Genomic DNA, 17,078 nt, shown 5'->3' with positions numbered 1-17,078 from the left:
TAACACTGGCCAAGGAGAAAGGTGGGCTTTGGGAGGAGGAGAGCTGGAAAAGCTCCAAGATCCTTCCCCATTGCCACTCATCAGTCATCCCAGAGGAGCACTCCAGGCTTAAATAATGCCCTTGATGGCCCAATTTCCTGTGCCTTCTCCAAGAGACTCAAGTGCCTTCAGAAAAAGAGAATTCCATTGACTTTCAGACTGAGAAGTGGGATATTGGTGCAGCTGGCAGCACCCTCAGGGAGGGTTTGCAGCTCAACACCCCTTGCTGTCCTTATCCTTTGGAAAAATGCTCTTTGTTCCTGTGGCTGGATGGGTCCATCCCTCCTGGAATATTTCCATGTTCTTCTAGACACGTACCAGCATGGGTGGGCAGCTTGGACACGCACTCAGAGCCATCACATCCTGCTCCACACCCACCCTACATCCCAAACCAGTTGGAAAAACCCAACCCAAGCCAGCTTTGCTCCAAGCAGCAGGAGCCCAGAATTGCTGCCTGTTCCTCTCTCTCTCTCCCACCCCCTCGCACATCTCTGCTTCTAAAGCTGTCTCTGATTGCTGTCTCTGAATTACTGCTTCAAACCTGGGCCTGCCAAGACCCTGTGGTTAGCCCTGGGTGCTGCTGGGAGGGAAGGATTGGAAAGGAGGGAGCAAATGTCAAGTGGCCTATAGGATTTCTGTGCTGTGGTTAAGGCTTAGCAGTGCTCTGCTCTTCTGTGAGATGTTAAACTCGAGTTCCTGGCACTTTTAAACATTCCACACTCTTCATTCTGCAGTTGCTTAGCATTTTTTTTTTAAATTTTATTTTTAACTGTATTTATTAAACCCTTTGACTGCAGCAGTGTGGGATTGCCATGTCAGCAGGTTGCTTTGGGCTGGGGGAAGGAGTTGGCACAGCACAGGCCAGAAATAGCAAATAAAGATGCCAGTGACCTTTGTGAGAAGGGACTTCTGAGGGCAGTGGTAAAGCTGAGGCAACATTTGCTCCATCCTCTAAAACTGGGTTTCATTTTCCCTCTGGGATGTCTCCTAATTCAAATGGGATTTGTTATTTCACCTCATCCTGCTTTCAGACTTTTTCTGAGTCTCCTGTTAGGAACATGGGCTCCTTGCTTTGGAAAATGTCATTGCTACCAGAGTGGCTGCCCTGGGTTTGTCCTGATTCCTGGGTGCAGACAACTGTTCCCTTGCTTTTGATAAAAACTATCACTACCCTGTGTTTCACCACTGATCTGGTCACAGAAAATGGAGTGGAAGAAAGTTTAAAGAGTTTTTTATGCTTTTCAGAACCATTATTCTGTAATATCCAGATGACTTAAAAGCCCCAGGGCATACATTTGGCTGCTTAGTTTCATCTGAGAGGTGTGTGGGTTTTTGGGTTTTTTTTTTCTTTTTTTTAAGCATGAACTTAACTCATGTGGGCATGAAACCAGTTTTCAATTGGAGAAGGCAATTTCAGAGCATTTTTGGTAGTTTGGAAGCCTTGCATCTTGCTGAAAGCCGGATGTTCACATGTAGAGTGAGAGGCTTTGAAAATTCCCCTCCTGATCTGCTGTGGAGAGTTTTGTGTGTGTCTGTGCATCCAGGGAAGCCTCTGATAGTTTTGGGAGCTGCAGAAGCTTTGATGAATATTCAGGGTAGGTGTTCTTGTTGAAGCCACCTGAGTTTTAAATTTTTGAGGGGCTAATGAGAAGAAGTTGATGAGGCATGGACAGTGTTGTGTCAGTGCAGGAATGACTGCCAACACCCAGCAGGTGCCCAAGAGAGATTTTCCTCTTGAGGATGCTGGGGATTTTTCTAGGCTGGTTGAGACCTTCCCAAGAATTTTGATGTGAGAGAGGCTGGAGTGGGAAGGGGAATTTCTCTCCTCCACCTGTGACAGGGTCTGTGTTTGCAGCTATGATGGGGTGCCCTTTCTGATGCATGACAAGACTCTCAGGAGAACAACCAATGTGGAGGAGGTGTTTCCAGAGCGGGCCTACGAGCACTCCTCCATGTTTAACTGGACTGACCTGCAAAAGCTCAACGCTGGAGAGTGGTTCCTGCAGGTGGGTGTCATGGAGCCATGGGATCACAGCCCCTGCCCAGGTCCCCTTTGAGGGTGAAAGGTGTGGATCCATCTCCTTGGTGGAGTGGTGCAGCTGGACTAAGTATGCATGGAGCATGTTTAGTTCTGTCTCTCCTAAACTTAGGCTTGGTCTAAGCCATGTTGTTTTTCTGTGCCTCTTCTGGAAAAAAGGGCCTCAAGCCTGGCTGACACCACAATGAACATCAAGGCCCCCAGTTATAATCACTTTTTTAAATATGATTATAAAAAACGAGAAAAAACAGCATGTTGTCCACTGTTCCCCTTCTTTCACATTTTATTTTGGGACAATCATCTCCACAAAGAAAAAGTAAGAAAGTCTTTGCACTGGGGGAGTCTGGGATGGTTTGTAGCAGTAATCCTGGGATTTGTTTTGCTTGCAGAATGACCCTTTCTGGACAGCGGGCTCTCTCTCAAGGGCTGACTACTTGGAGGCTGCCAACCAGTCAGTCTGCAAGCTGGAAGAAATGCTGGAGGTGATCAAGGACAACACATCCCTCATCCTGAACTTCCAGGACCTGCCAGCAGCTCATCCCTACTACAGCACTTACATCAACATCACCCTGGAAACCATCCTGGCATCGGGGATTCAGCAGCAGGCTGTGAGTTCTTTGGGGTTGGGGATATCTCCAAACTAGGTTTCTTTATGGTTTCCACTTGTGTGTCTCCAGTGGGGCATCACTGGAAGTTGTGCTGGGCACAGAGGTTGGAATGGAGCACCTGGTACAGCTCAGCAGAGGTTCTTTCTCTCTGGGTATAAGGAAACTGGTTCTCCCTCTTTTTTTTAAAGCCCCCACTAAGGCCACAACAGAGATGGAGGAGAAGGGCAAGAGAAAAATCGTTCAAATGTAGATGTGGGGATGTGAAGTGGGATTTCTCCCTCAGGTCTTTGGTTCCCTATTGAAAATGCAGGTGGCTGCTTCTGTGCTGCTCTGATGCTTTGGTAGATAAGTGTCACTGAGTTATTAAGACCAGGCTGGTTGGGGCTTGGAGTTAGAGGAAGGTGTTGGAATGGCAAGGGGTTGGAATGAGATGACTTTAAAGGTCCCTTTCTACCCAAACCACTCTGTGATTCAGTGACCCACTTTACCTCTTGCAGCTGAGCATGAGCTGTCGATTTGACGTGCTTTGGAATCCTGGTGTGAGCTCAGGGAATTCCATGCCCTGGGCTGGCACGTTGCCAGATTTGAGAGCCACATTTGTCATACCCTGTGCCCTGTCTCGCTCCCCCACAGGTGATGTGGCTGCCAGACACGGAGAGGCAGCTGGTCAGGCAGGTTGCTCCTGGTTTCCAGCAGACTTCTGGCCTCAAGCTGGACGCAGAGCACCTGAGGGAGAAGGGCATCGTGAAGCTCAACCTGCGGTACACCAAGGTCACCAACGAGGATGTCAGGTACTGCCCTCTGTCAGAGCCCTCAGCATCCTTTCCTGGGCACCCCAGCCTGTCTGCCTGCACAGGGGCATCTTTCCAGATGGATTTGCTCTTGAAAGCTTGAGCTGTGCAAGCTTTTCCCTACCCATCACTGGGAATCCGGGCTGTTTCTGGGAGTGCACAGCTGCCTCTGACATCTGTACGTGCTGTCTCGGGATATGATGAGCCTCTTTGAAATACAAATGTATGAATTGGCTGATTCTTATTGCACACACAGTTGTGGAAAAAAGTAAAGGCCTTTCACACTGAGTTCCCTCTGAGTTCTGCTTCATCCTCATTAGCAGCTGCCCTTTGCTTCCCTTTGTCTGCTCCAGAGCTGCTAGCACGGAATTTTGATTAGCCCAACGTCTGGATATGCTTTCAGAAATTTCTCTTTGCAGAAAGAGAAACTCCTGTCCTGTATCATCTATTTAGATTGATCAGCTCTTCTCTGATGACCCTGGCACAGCAAGGGGTTCTTGTCCTGCCTGAGCCTGTATATGAACTGTGTGGTGTTTTAGCTCCCAGCTTTGCCCCCTTTCCCAGTGAGGGCAGATTGTTTCTAGTAGGGCTTTTCTGGTTTTTAAAATTTAAATTAAACAGGTTTGCAGAAGAGAAATATCTCCAAAGGAGCTGACTGGCTGCATGTTAGAGCTGAAGTAGGGAAGAGCTGAGCCTGCAGCTGTTTGAGAACGTGGCCCGGTTTGGGGTGATCCATGGAGTGTCCTTGCATGGCTGCCAGCAGGCAGTCCAGCTCCTCACCCTTAAAACCAAGGTTGTGCTTTACCTGCAGGGTAATCCCTGTTTATTTTTCCTTCTGTTTGCTCTGTCCCATGGAGAGAGCTCTGTGTCCACTCACTCATCTATCCCACTTTACCAGCCCCAATCTCCCATCAACCCCACCTGAGCTGTCTCCAAAATAAGAGGTGTCTCCTGAATGATTCTTGAACACTGTGGTGCCCAGTGAGGTGTTGCTGCAGCCCTGGTTTAACACAGTTCTCCCCAAATCCAGCACCTGGATGCAATATTGCTGCAACCACCCCTGCCCTTGAGAACCCCTTTGGAGCACCTTGTTCCTGTTGTGAGCTGGGAGATGTCAATGTCTTGCACTGTGTGACCTTCCACCTCAAAGTGTTTTGCCAGTGTTAAATTGCAGGGGTTAATCTGTGCTGCCCGTGTGAGGGGGATTGTTGATGCTTCTCCTTCGCAGATGAGGAAATAGAGTGATTTTTGTGAATTATCTGGGTACCAGGTAATTGCCAGTGCTTGGTTTGCTGCTGGCTGCTCCTGGACCCCAGCTGCCAATTTTAGCTGCTTGGAAATGATCTCAGGAGACTGGAAGCTATAACTCTGCAATTGTCCCCAAACCAAGGGCATGGAAGTTGTAGGAGGTGATTTTGGAGATAAGTCTGTCAGTGTTTAATTAAGCAGATTGCCCCAGAAATGTTACATGCGTCTGAGGCAGATGCTAATTTTGCATCAGCATGATGAGATGGTTGTTCCAGAAACACACCACGTCCATCATTGCTGGGGAAGCGTCTGAGATGGTCAGTGGCCTGTGCCAGGCAGCAGCCAAGAGGTGAGGAAAGCTGTCAGGATCAAACCATTGGCCTGCAGTGCCCTTAGGCTGCTCACAGGGTGCCCACGTCCTGCTGAAAACTTTTACTTCCCCACAATTCAAACCAAATGAACCTAGCTGTGGCTGATGGCAAGAGAGGAGGTTTGGTGAGGTCCTGCATGTCACCCTGTGTGTGCCTTGGCAGGGACTATGCTGTGGCCAACCTGAGTGTGAACCTGTACACAGTGAACGAGCCCTGGCTGTTCTCCATCCTCTGGTGCGCCGGCGTCCCCTCGGTCACCTCCGACAGCTCCCACCTCCTCCGCAAGGTGCCTTTCCCCATCTGGCTCATGGTAAGCACCACCCTGGGAGGGGCTGGGAGCCTCTGGCAGGAGGAAATGCAGTGGGTGGGTGTGGAGGTGAGAGATACTCCAGGGAGGTTTGCTTGGGCTTGATGGTTTTCCACCCTCTGTCCAGCTGAGCCCTGAGATGTTAATGAATTGATGTTGGTCTTGCACAGTCCCGTCGGTTTGGGTGGGATCCTTAAAGATTGCATTGCATTCCCTGGAAGAACACCTTTGCAGTGCTGAGCAGCTGTTAAGAGTTGCAGGCACACAGGTGAACCAGCAAAGCAGGCCTCTGTGTCTTGGCCAAGTTGTAAAATGAGTTTTTTGCCTGTTCTGAATCTCAAATTGAGGACAGGTTTTACCTCTGGCTACCCTATTGCTGGACAAGAATAAGCAGAGACCCAGTGATGATGGTTCAGCTGGTGTGATGACCACTTAGATTGGCAACTACCAGTGCCTGCAAGGACAGAAATCACATTTACAGCATGGGGCTGTGCCTAAAAGGTCCCATCTGCACTTAAAATAGACCCTACATGGATATATTTCCCTGTTTTCCCCCAGACTTGAATTGCCGAACAGCATCTTGCCCTCACCCTGAGGTTCAGCTGAGATAGGAAACTTTCAGCCCAGAGAGCTCTGAGCACACAAAAAAGAGGGAGAGTTTCAAATTGTTCCTGTTTGCAGTTTTCCCTGATAGTTTTGGATGACAGCCTGGCATTAGGAAGGTCATAAATATTGTGATTTATACATAACCCCTGCAGCTCTGTGCTTTTCTTGCTCCTCGGTGGTAACTGCAGCCATGTGTGGTCTCCCTGTGATTGCATAAACCCAAATGTTTAAGGTCTGCTCCTGTTTTCTGTCTTGCAGCCTCCAGACGAGTACCACCTAATCTGGATCACGTCTGATCTCATTTCATTTCTTGTAATTGTAGGAGTTTTTATATTCCAGAAGTAAGTTTGTTACAGCTCTGCTCGTGTGTGTTTGTGACCTGTGTTTTTGTCCAAATTGTCGGGTGGAGATGGGAGAAAGGAGTACCCTGAGCCTCAGTTCTTGAATTGCAATAGCAGGGGAAATACTCATTAAAAAATCCTTGCAAACAATAATTCCACTCCCAAGATGGGATGGAGAATTGGATGCAGTTTTTAAGAAAGAGAGATCACTAATTAGTAGTGTCAGATGCCTTGCTTTTGCTCCTAAAATATGTGGAAGAGAAACTGTAAATACTTTAGGGAAATGGATGTTGAGAAAGACATTACAGTGCTTTAAAGGAAGAAAAGGAGAGGGATTTTGAGATTTCACCATTACAGTGTTCAAAAAGAACATGTTACAGTTTTCTCAAATCAGTTTGTTCCTGTTTGGATGTAGAAATATTACAGAATTATGGAATGGTTTGGGTTGGAAGGGACCTTAAAGATGATTTAGTTCCAACACCCCTGCCATAGGCAGGGAGTTACTGTGGGAAATGTTATGATACTGCAAATCAAATCAGCTGCTTAGTTAGAAAGGAGAAGCTCTACTCCAGAAATTGGACTTTTCTGCAGCAAAGAGCTTGCTTTTCCAGGAGCCTTGTGCAGGACAGACCACTTTCCCTGATGTTGCAGTTTCTCCACCACATGAAAGAGCTGCTGGCAGGGTTGAGGATATGTCAAAACCAAATCAGAGCAGAATTGCCCAACTACCACCTGCTGATGTGATTCAGCTCTGGGGAATGGGGCTTGGCATTTGGCCTTCAGCGTCATGGTTGATTTTTTTTGGTGTGTGTGGTTGGTTTTGGTTTGGTTGTTTTGGTTTTTTCACCCAAGTCCTTTTGGGGGCAAACCAGAGCTGCTTCCTTCATGCAAGGATGAGGGGGTGGGTGGGAGCAGAGGCACTGCTTCGATGTGCTCGTGCTCTGTCCTCTGCATGGCTTCTCTCTCCTCAGCCATGGTAGGGACTGCTCCTGCTCTTCTGCTCCAGCCCCAGTGACAGGATCGTGGCAGCCTCTCCAGAGGGGAAATACCAACTGTGATGACTTCTAACTAACCTTTTTTTGCCTCTTTGCCTTGTTTATTTTCTTACTGCTCTGACTGTTGTGCATGTTCCTCCTCTTTCTCTCTCTGCTGCATTCTGGCATCTCACAGCTATCACATGATCAGGTAATTCTGGTGCTTTCCTCCTCTTTCTCTTTTTCATTCAACCTTCCTTTCTCTCTTTCTTTCTCCCTCTCTGCTATGGCTTCACTGCAGATGGTCAGGGCAGGATGCAGCTTTTCTGATGCTTTCCAACATCTGGCTTCAGGAGGGGACCGTAAGGGTGTGAACATGACATAGTCTGTAGCCATGAGCACCAGGGAAGTCTGATGCTGAAGCCAGGGATGTTTAGAAGGCAATCTGATCTTCTGTTGCAATGATCTAAGTCAGTGCCTTTTAAAACAGCCCAGTTCTGAGGTCCCAGGGTACACTGTAATTGGGGAGTAATTCCACTGTAATTATAATTCCCAGAGGATGTAATGCTTTCTCTGCGGAAATAATCCCATGCAAAATATCCCCTTCCTTTGTGTGTCTAGCAGAAATGTTTGAGACCAAATGTCTATCCCAAAGAAAATCATAGAATCTATTCATTTATAGAAAGTAGCACTCCTCTAATTAATTCTCTGAATTAATGGGGCTAATAACTGGAAAGGTTTGGCTCATCAATTGGGATCTTCCCGAGTTGCATCACTGTGGAGCTGGAAATAGTGTGAAAACAAAGAGCAGGGGAGGGAACTGAGGCTGGAGCTCTGGATTTGAAGTTCCATCAGTCAGAATCCCAGATTTCTCCTTGTTTTGTCCCTTCCCTCCCCAGTGATTCCCACCCCTTTGGAGGGAAGCTCTGGCACTTGTCTGCACTAAAGCCTTCTCCGCCTCCCCCCTCGGCCCCAGCTCCTCCCGTGTTCCCTTCTCCATTGCTCCTGCTCTTGCCATGGGCTTGCATTCCTGAGGGTTTGGTTGCCCCCTCCCTCTGCCCACCACTGCCTCGGGGTGGGCTCAGCCCCTGCAGGTGCCCATGACGTGCTTTGGTGTTCTGGCCTCGTGGCATCTCCCCAGAGCAGGGCCTGGCTGCAGGGCTGGGCTGAGCCCTCCTGTGGGTGCAGGGAGGTCGGGGGTCTCCTCTCCTCACCTCCCCCTTGCTCGTGGATGAGAAGAAGGCAGGCTTTAGGCAGGACAGGCACAGGAGGGGGATTCTGCAGCTGGCTTGGCTGTGTGCTTGCTCCATCTTACCACCTCAGTGCCGATCAACCCCATTTTTTCCCTCGACCTGTCCCTGTCCCACCTGTCCCTGTTCCATGGCATTGAGCATCTCCCCTCCCGCCCCAGGGTCTGGCCATGGCCCTAACCCGGTGTATGCTGTCTCTGTGTTGTTGTCCCAGTATTTTTTAGTCTGTTCCCACCCCGTGTCCGTCTGGTCTGCTCTGACGCCAGCCTCCCAGAACAGGACCTTCCTGCTGTCTCTCTGGCCTTTTTGCACGCTGCTGTCCCAAACCTGGTCCATCACAACAGAGTCCAAGGGGGTAGGAGAGGTGCTCTTTTCTATTCAACCAGCTTTTTGGAGACCCCGAGGCTTCTGAGCACAGCACAGAGTGTGTCACGTGGCGTTGGTTGGAGCTGCATCCTGGTTGAATGTGCTGGTGGCTCCTCCGAGAGGGTATTTCAAAGCACCCCTGAGAGATGGGGTGACCCTCTTCCCTGGCTCAGGGAGCAGTGCTTCCCTATGAGAGGAGCCATCATCTCCTTGTGTGTGTTTTACCACCCTGGGTCTGCCCACAGCCACCACGGGAGGTGAAGAGCCCAGGGCAGTGCTTGCTCCTCTTGGCAGGAGGAGAAAAGCCTTTGGGCCCTGCACATGTTTGAGGCTGGGCTCTCTGTGCCTCAGAATGACTTGTGTCCTCCTTGGGATAGCTGGGGTCTGTGGGTTAAGAGGTCACTTTTGGCCACAGAGTGACTTGATGCTGAAAATCCTGGTGTGGTGGGCAAAGAAAAGACTCGTATCAATGTGTTTTGGTGCTGATTTAGAGTTTAAGGAGGGTCTTATCCTGTGAGATCTTGCAGTCACATTGGTCTTAGTGGAATCTGCCTGCAGGGGATACTAAAGCAAAAATATGTTCTTCCAGGTCAGAGTGGCTCAGTTTAGATAATGATGATAGAAGAGACAAAAATTTATTTGTTTTATACTTCAATGTTTTTGCCTCCTTGTGCTTCCTCTACATTGCTTCTGTCCATGGGTCTGTGAGTTGTGTTGTGTTGCCTTCCCACCCCTTCTTTTCTGTGTAGCCTTCATCTGTACCCTGGTCAAAACCTGATTCAGATCACCCACTGTCAAGCACTGGGACTTGGGAAGGGGGTGGAAACCCTACAAAACTGATACCAGCTACTTTTACCTGGGGAAAAAATTGCAGAACCTCCTTTGTGGATGTTGATTTGTCAGGCTGATGCCGTTGACCCAGGCTGTAGATTTGTGGACTCCTCAAATCTTCTGCTCCTGGGGCTGGCTAGGGGCTTAGAAATTGAAAAGAAGGTGTTGTGATCACCTTCTCTTGTGTGGGTGAGCCACTAGATGGTGCCAGCAGATCAGAAACCTCGTAAGCCACCCTAAATCCCTGCTGTTTCTTTATCAAATAGTTTTAGGGCATCCCTGGCTCTGGCAGGGAGAGTGCTAATGGCTCAGTGGGGTGTGGGCTGTCATAAGCCTGGCCTAAACATCATCCCCTTGTGGTGGGATCTTGGGAACAGCTGCCTTGGCTGAGCCCACCAAGCCGTGTTTTCCCCTATTCCAGCAGCCCACCTTCCCCTCCTGATGAGGGTCTGCCTCAGGGCTGCTCTCAGTGTCCCCAAGTGCCACATCCATGTGGCTGTTAAATCCCTCCTAAGATGGGCACTCCACCACTGCCCTGGGCAGCTGTGCCAGGGCTGGAGAGCCCTTTTGGGAAAGGAATATTTCCTATACAAAATGTAAACCTCCCCTGGCACAATCTGAGGCCATTTCCTTGCTGTGTCTCAGGTTTTAAACTTTAAATTGTCTCTGTGCTCTCTTCTCCCACAAGCCTAACCATGGCACTCGGTGAGGGAAAATTTGTAGGTTTTTTACTTGGCTGGTTCTCTTATTCTGTTCCCTCTAAAAGTTTAAACACCTCTGCCTCCTTTGCACAACTGGAGAGGGCTGTGAGACAGCTGCAGCCCTTTGTGGAAATTAATTAATGGATTTGTGAATCCATGGGTCTAATTCCCGGGTACAATTAGGGCGCTCAAGGTGCTTAAAGATGTCTGAGGTCACTCATCTCTGAACATCCTCCTACCACGTGGGGTTGTGCAAGGGAGCAAAGGGTCTCTTGCACTGCTCTCTCCTGTGTCTCCTGTCCCTGAAATCCTGTTCCTGTCTTGCAGGTGGCGCCTGGGAAGCATCAGGACCTACAACCCAGAGCAGATCATGCTCAGCGCTGCCGTGCGCCGCTCCAGCCAGGATGTCAAGATCATGAAGGAGAAGCTGATCTTCTCAGGTAGGGATGGGGCTGCTGGGTGCCTCCCTCAGCTGTCACCCCACTGAGGGAGGAGCTGCTCTGGATTCAGGGCTCGTTTCCCCTGTGGGTCAGGGGACTGGACTGACCTTGCTGCGCTGCACTCGTGGGGGTTGTGGATTGTGAGCCCTGGTTGTGAGGCTGGAGGGCTTGTTTTTGTGAATGGGATGGTCCTGAAGGTCCTTTCCAGCCCAAACTGTTCTGTGATTCTGTGGCACATCCCAGCACTGATAAGCTCAGAAATCTTGCATTTAGCTTCCCAGGTTATCCCATCTCACACTGTCCCACATCTTCACTCGCCATTGTCAAAGGCCATAAAACCCACTAATAATGGCACATGTGACCACAAATATGGTGATGAGGTTGGGGTAGACCTGGAATTCAGTGGCATTCGAGGTTGTGGCATTCCTGATATCCTTGTGCTCCTCCCAGTGTTTATTTCTGTTGGAACACATTGGTAATGTGTCCATCACATGCCACCTCTAAAAAAAGATAGCAAAACTGTGAGCAAAGATGGAAATGTTTAGCTTTAAAAGGTTAAACGTGGTGCATGAAGCTGGAAAGCTCACCTTTGAAGGAATGTGAATATAATCCCCCCACCCTCTGAGCTTTGTTATGGGTTTTCTTTTTTTTTTGTATTTAGGGTCTGGAGATGCCCAGCAGGGATCAGGGTTTAGTGCTCTGGGCACAGACAGAGCAAAAAGGCAACTTTGCTTATTGTGTGAAATGCCAGCCAGAGGTGGTGAAAATCATATATAAATCCAGGGAGTCCAGACAAGGAAAACAGCTTGGCACAGCAGAATTAAGCTTCTCTAACATGTCCTAGACATAAAACATCCCAGACATAAAATCCCTTGGGGGTGGGGGGTGCAGATTGAAGTTTTGTGCCTCTGAAACAACTATTCCTCCTTAGGGTGGATGTTTCACCATTAAAAATATGGGTGCAGGTTTTTCCCAGTGAAACCAGTGACTGGAGGAGCCAGTCCTTTCCAGGTTCAGGTATTTGTACCACTCTCCCACAGGTGACTTGCCCAGCCTGTGACGATGACATCAGGTGTAGGGGGATGGCAGAGGGGATCCGGCTCTGCCTCTGGCGGTGCCCAGATTTTGTAGGGCTGAAACATAGAGCCGAGCTCCAAACTGGAGCTAGATCTTGTTCAGAACTGGTTGTAAATGAGAGCAGCGTTCCTATTTCCCTGTGGGATCGGAGGGATGCCATGTGCTGGGATCGTGCTGCTGCTCAGCACCTCAGTTCCCTATCCAGGGGGGAAGCTCCTGTGATCACCTCCCTGCTTTCTCTGCCCTTCCCAGAGATCAACAACGGTGTGGAGCCCACGGACGAGCTGTCCTTCTGCTCCGAGAACGGCTACGCCAACGAGATGGTGACGCCCACGGACCCGCGGGCCGCCAAGCTGCGGCTCAGCTGAGGGCTCTGAGCCCTGCTCTCCTGCCTCCCGGGGCATGGCAACCTCTGAGGAACTGCTGCTCGGGCAGAAACCCGCTCCCACTCCCCACCACTGCCTGCTCCAGCTCCCTGGTTGTGAGGCTGGGGGGCTTGTTTTTGTAAATATGTAGAAAATCCGAATTTTTTTTTTTTTTTTTTTTTTTTTTTTTTTTGAGTGTAATTTTTCCAGGGCATGAGTGGAAATACCGTGTTCATTAAATCTTCAACCTTATGGCTGAAGTTCTTTGAATCTTGATGTGAGAGCCTGAGTCCCCATGGGGAGTTTTGGGAGCAACACGTTGGACCTGTGTCCCATTTCTCCCCCTTCCCCTAATCCAGTCCTTCCCCTGGTGCAGCGACTGTGTAGCTGAATGTTGTGATGTTCTTGTGAAGTGCTGATTTTGTTATGGTTTCTTTTGTTTTACCCCTGTTCCCCTTTCCCTGGGCAATGAAATTGTAGCTCTGATGCAACAGGAGGCTGTTGGGAGAAGAGAAGTTTGCCTAGGAGAGAAATTCTTGCTGCCCTTCCCTGCTGAAGTTCAGAGCCAGGGAAGGACTTGCACTGGCTCCGTCACTTGGGCACCTGCTCCTTGTCCCATCCTCCTTCCCCAAAGCCTGGATGCTCAATGGGGAATGGCCTTCTTGGAATGTTCTGCCAGAGTTTTGAAGACAAATCCTGAGCATTGGCTGTAGATTGGTCTCTGCTGGCAGCAGTTCTTGATTTCTATTTTTTTTCCCCTTTTTTCTCTCTTCTCCCCAAGCTGGGCTCTGCTGGGAGCCCGGGTGGCTTGTGCCAGGCAATGCCATGGGCACCACCACTGCTGGGATCTGGCTGAAGTGCCTGCCACTCCATGTGGCATTTGCAGTCACTCCTTGCTTCCCTTCTGGAAGAGGAGGTGGTGGTGCAGTGGGAGCTTCCCCCTCTCTGGGCCCAGGAGTTGCCCACGGGTGAAGAAGTTGTAAATAGTCTGGAAGGCAAAGCAGCCCTGGGATTTAATTTATTCCTGCAAGGAGACCTTTGCTCCTTGCTGTAAAAGCAGGATCTTTAATAGCTGCACATTTGTGTCCTCCAAAGGAGTGATGGTCTTGCAGCAGATGCTGACGGGCTCTGAAGGAAGAGGCTCCCATCAGCAGGTTTCCAATGCAAAAGGCTTTAACCTAAAATCTTAGACCAGAGGTTAAAAGTTTAAAAAAAAAAAAAAGGTAAAAAATAGAGGAGAAGGCAGTCTTGGGGATGCTGATATACATCATATTCCACACCCAAAGCCACGAGAGAAACAGCCCTGAGCAGTTTCTTCTTTGTTTTGGAACTGCTCTCTCCTTTTAAGCTGAAATCCAGTGGCATTTTGAAACCCTGAAGTTTGGGCTTATTGTCTAAGAATTGGGGGCAAAAGTGGCCAACTTAACTATACGAAAACCCCACGTTGCTAATGACAATGTGAATTTTAATGCTTTAGAAAGCACCACCTAAAATCAAGACTTTATTCCTTTGCATCTTCCCTGGGTTTTTGTGAGTGTAAGTGGAATGAGCCCCTCCTCTTACCTTCCCCAAACACTGTCCTTCTCCATGGTCCTCTCAAGTCCATGAAATACAGCGTGTCTTGTTCTGGAGAACTGCAAGATTTTGGTGGATTTGAAGGTATTCTGAGAACTAAGTTGCTTCTCCCTTTGATGTGGTGCTGTATTGAACCATTCCTGGTGGATTGTCATTGCCAAGTGAGAGATGTTGTTAAACCTCAGCATCTGTTGGTGATCACCTGCATGTTCTGTTTCTATCCTTGGAGATCACTTTATTGAAAGGTTAAGTGCTTAAAAGCTTGGAAGTGATAAAAGCAAACCAAGAAAGAGTTGTTTTCACAATTAACTTTTTTCTTTTTTTTTTTTTTTTGTTTTTAACAAGACCCAAATTTCATGCATAATGCACTGACTGTTATTGTCCTAAATATTTGCTACCTTTTTTTTTTTTTTTTTGAAAAAAAGCAGAGGATGATACTTTTTTGATGAAACTAGAGCTAGATCAAAATCAACTCTGCAATGCTCTGTGAAATAAACTGTCAGTATTCCCCTGCCAGTCTGTTGTTGTTTTGTGTTATGGCACTACACAGAGGCTCCCACTGCCTGAGCCGGAGGGTTTCCCTTTTCTGTCCTGCTCAGCACCTGGCAGCTCGTTTTAGCCCCAAAGGTTGACAATCCCCTGGGAGCAGTTGGAATCAGGAGCAAATCACACAAAAGCCAGGCTGGGAGAGAATACAAGACGTTCCAGAGACTAAATTTTCCAGAATGCGTTTTTAATTTAACATAGAACCCCTCTCTTCCCCTCAGACCCCATATCGTTTAATTTGGGGGTTTTCTCAAAAATACTTCCCTGCCTAATCTGCAAAAAACACCTCCAAATGATTTCGGGGGGCTTGGGGATGGGTTAAGTTGGTCACATGGCAGGAAATCCCTTATCTCTTGGCTTCACTGAGATACTCAACGTGAATAAATAATGACAATTAAAATATGAATAAACAATGACAAATTAAATCTATAAATATAATACAATAAAAATATAATATATACAAATTATAATAATATAATAAAAATCTAGCATAGTGTATAGTATAATATAATATAATTATATTATACTGTATAATAGAATATAATAATATATAATATAATTATATAATATAGTATAATATAATATAGTAATATATATAGTATAATATAATTATATAATATCGTGTAATATATACAATATAGTATATACAATTATATATTATATAATATATCATATATAATATATTATATGTAAAAATATAGTGTAATAAATAAATAAATTTTATTTATTAAAGCCCCAGTCGCTGCTCTGCAGCGCCGCGCTGTGTCCGCCAGGCGGCGCCCGAGGGGCTTGGCGGATCCCGGTCCTGGTCCCAATCCCGGCCGTGATCCCAATCCCGGTTCCCGATCCCGATCCCAATCCCGGTCCCGGTGGCTCGGGACCCGCACCCCGCCCAGGAGCCAGCGGCAGGACCGGACCCGACCCCCCAGTCCCGGAGCGATGCTCCCGCGGTGCAGAACGGGAATTGTGGTTTTTTCAGTGCCAAACCTTCAACTTCCAGCCGCTCTTCCCATGGCAAAGCTACTGAGATACAAATCCACTGCTGGTGTGCGCCGCCCCCGTGTGAACCACAAACGCTGCGCTGGGTATTTCCCTTCTCAGCTACAGGTAGCCAAACGTTCCCGGGATGGCGGAGTCTCAAGCTAAACCAAACCGTTTCCAGCAAAAAACCCGACGAGGAAAATGTGCCAGCGCGGAAAGCTGTTGCTGACCTTCCCCCTGACAAGTGATAACTTGAAAAATTTCCAGCTACATCTTACAAACGAGGACAAAACGTTGGCAAATATAACCCTTATATTTGCAAACCTCTATTCACCCCGCAATCAAATGACAATTTTCTTTCCTTTCCAGCCATGCGCCAGCACTTGGGATGCTCGGGAGTCTGGCACACAAAAACGCGCCAGGACACGCACACAGATGCTCCATTTCCCTTTTGCCTTGCTGCCTTCCATGGGCACACCACACCCCGGGGCTGTGCACCTCACTTTTTTCCACTTTTCCAACCTTAAAACGTCCAGCATGTGCTCTCAATAAATTAAAGTAATTAAAAAAAAAAAAAGTTGTAGAACAAAAAGCCAGCTTTGGCGTTCCCCTGCTGCCTATAAAGGCACCAAACAAACGCTGCTGTGCACTTTTCCCTCTCAGCCTCCTCATCACGCCTTTGCAATCCATCTAAACTGAAAATTGCTGAGCTGCAGCTGGCACAGATAAATCGCCAGGACAGAGAGGCTCGCTCGGACCTTGCCCGTTACGTTGGGGAACTTTTAATTTGCATTACACACAGCCAAGCGACAGTCACCGTGTCCTTGCAGGTCCTGAGCTGCTGTCCAGTCGCGCTCTGGCGCTCAGCTAAATGTGCTAAATGTCACCCACTTTCAGTCACCAAATTTGTGCCAGGACAGAAGCAAGAGGAGGGTGATGCTTTCCCCTGGCACCACACCCCGGGGTTCTGCGCCTTCCTCCTCAGCTCAATTCCACCTCCAAAATTCAATACATCCCAGGATTGCTCCTGCACAAAAGCCAGCACCACCAACCTCAGAATTCAATATTTGAGGTCCCTTTTAATCCAAACCATGGTATGATTCTGTGATGATTCTATGAAGTATTTGGGGGGGGGGGGTTTGCCCACAGACATCAAGGAAAATGTAGTTCTACAATACGATATGTTTGGTTTCTTTTTGTGTATCATTTAGATCCTTGGCACCCAAATAAGAGAGAAAATAAGTAGAAGTGAGTTGAAATCAGAAGCGAGTGAAGAAGTTGAGGTGGATCCTGAAATGAAGCTGTAGGAAAGGTACAGGAGTAAGAAAAAAAGTAAGAAATAAAAACTAATCACAGCAGGAATAAAAAATGTAAGAAAAAAGACGCAGAAAGGTGGGATGGAGAAATCCAGGCAGTACAGAAAATTAAATGCCCTCTTAATCCTTAAGCTTTTCCTTTCAGGTCAGCCTAGAAGAATCCCAGCAGGAAACAAATTATACCTTGCACCTTTTCAGATTTCACTAAGGAAAGAAGCTCCTGCATTATTTTGGCAACCTTTTTAAACACCAAATTTACCAAAGACACATTCCCTGCCCACATAATTTGGGTTCCTACCTGCAGCTT

At 47.9% G+C, this 17,078-nt stretch overlaps 1 protein-coding gene across 3 annotated transcripts in view; it reads left to right on the top strand.

Annotated features, from left to right (window-relative positions):
• The window catches only part of GDPD5 (glycerophosphodiester phosphodiesterase domain containing 5), a 106,438-nt gene extending 91,994 nt beyond the window's left edge, over positions 1-14,444 (top strand). For 2 of the 3 annotated variants that reach the window (XM_030264040.4, XM_072924101.1), the window contains exons 10-16: positions 1,895-2,045; positions 2,467-2,685; positions 3,319-3,476; positions 5,258-5,405; positions 6,267-6,349; positions 10,799-10,911; positions 12,241-14,444. In XM_030264040.4, the coding sequence (XP_030119900.2) occupies positions 1,895-2,045; positions 2,467-2,685; positions 3,319-3,476; positions 5,258-5,405; positions 6,267-6,349; positions 10,799-10,911; positions 12,241-12,356 (988 nt within the window). In that variant the 3' untranslated portion in view covers positions 12,357-14,444. Of the gene's footprint in view, positions 1-1,894; positions 2,046-2,466; positions 2,686-3,318; positions 3,477-5,257; positions 5,406-6,266; positions 6,350-7,519; positions 7,535-10,798; positions 10,912-12,240 lie in introns of all 3 variants that reach the window. The other variant, XM_002190415.7, reaches the window with a different exon arrangement.
• Positions 14,445-17,078: the final 2,634 nt, after the last annotated feature.

The sequence above is a fragment of the Taeniopygia guttata genome, chromosome 1, assembly GCF_048771995.1.
Source record: "Taeniopygia guttata chromosome 1, bTaeGut7.mat, whole genome shotgun sequence".
NCBI classification, from domain to species: Eukaryota; Metazoa; Chordata; class Aves; order Passeriformes; family Estrildidae; genus Taeniopygia; species Taeniopygia guttata.
The sequence above is the reverse complement of the archived record's forward strand: the minus strand, read 5'-3'. Positions and strand labels throughout refer to the sequence as shown.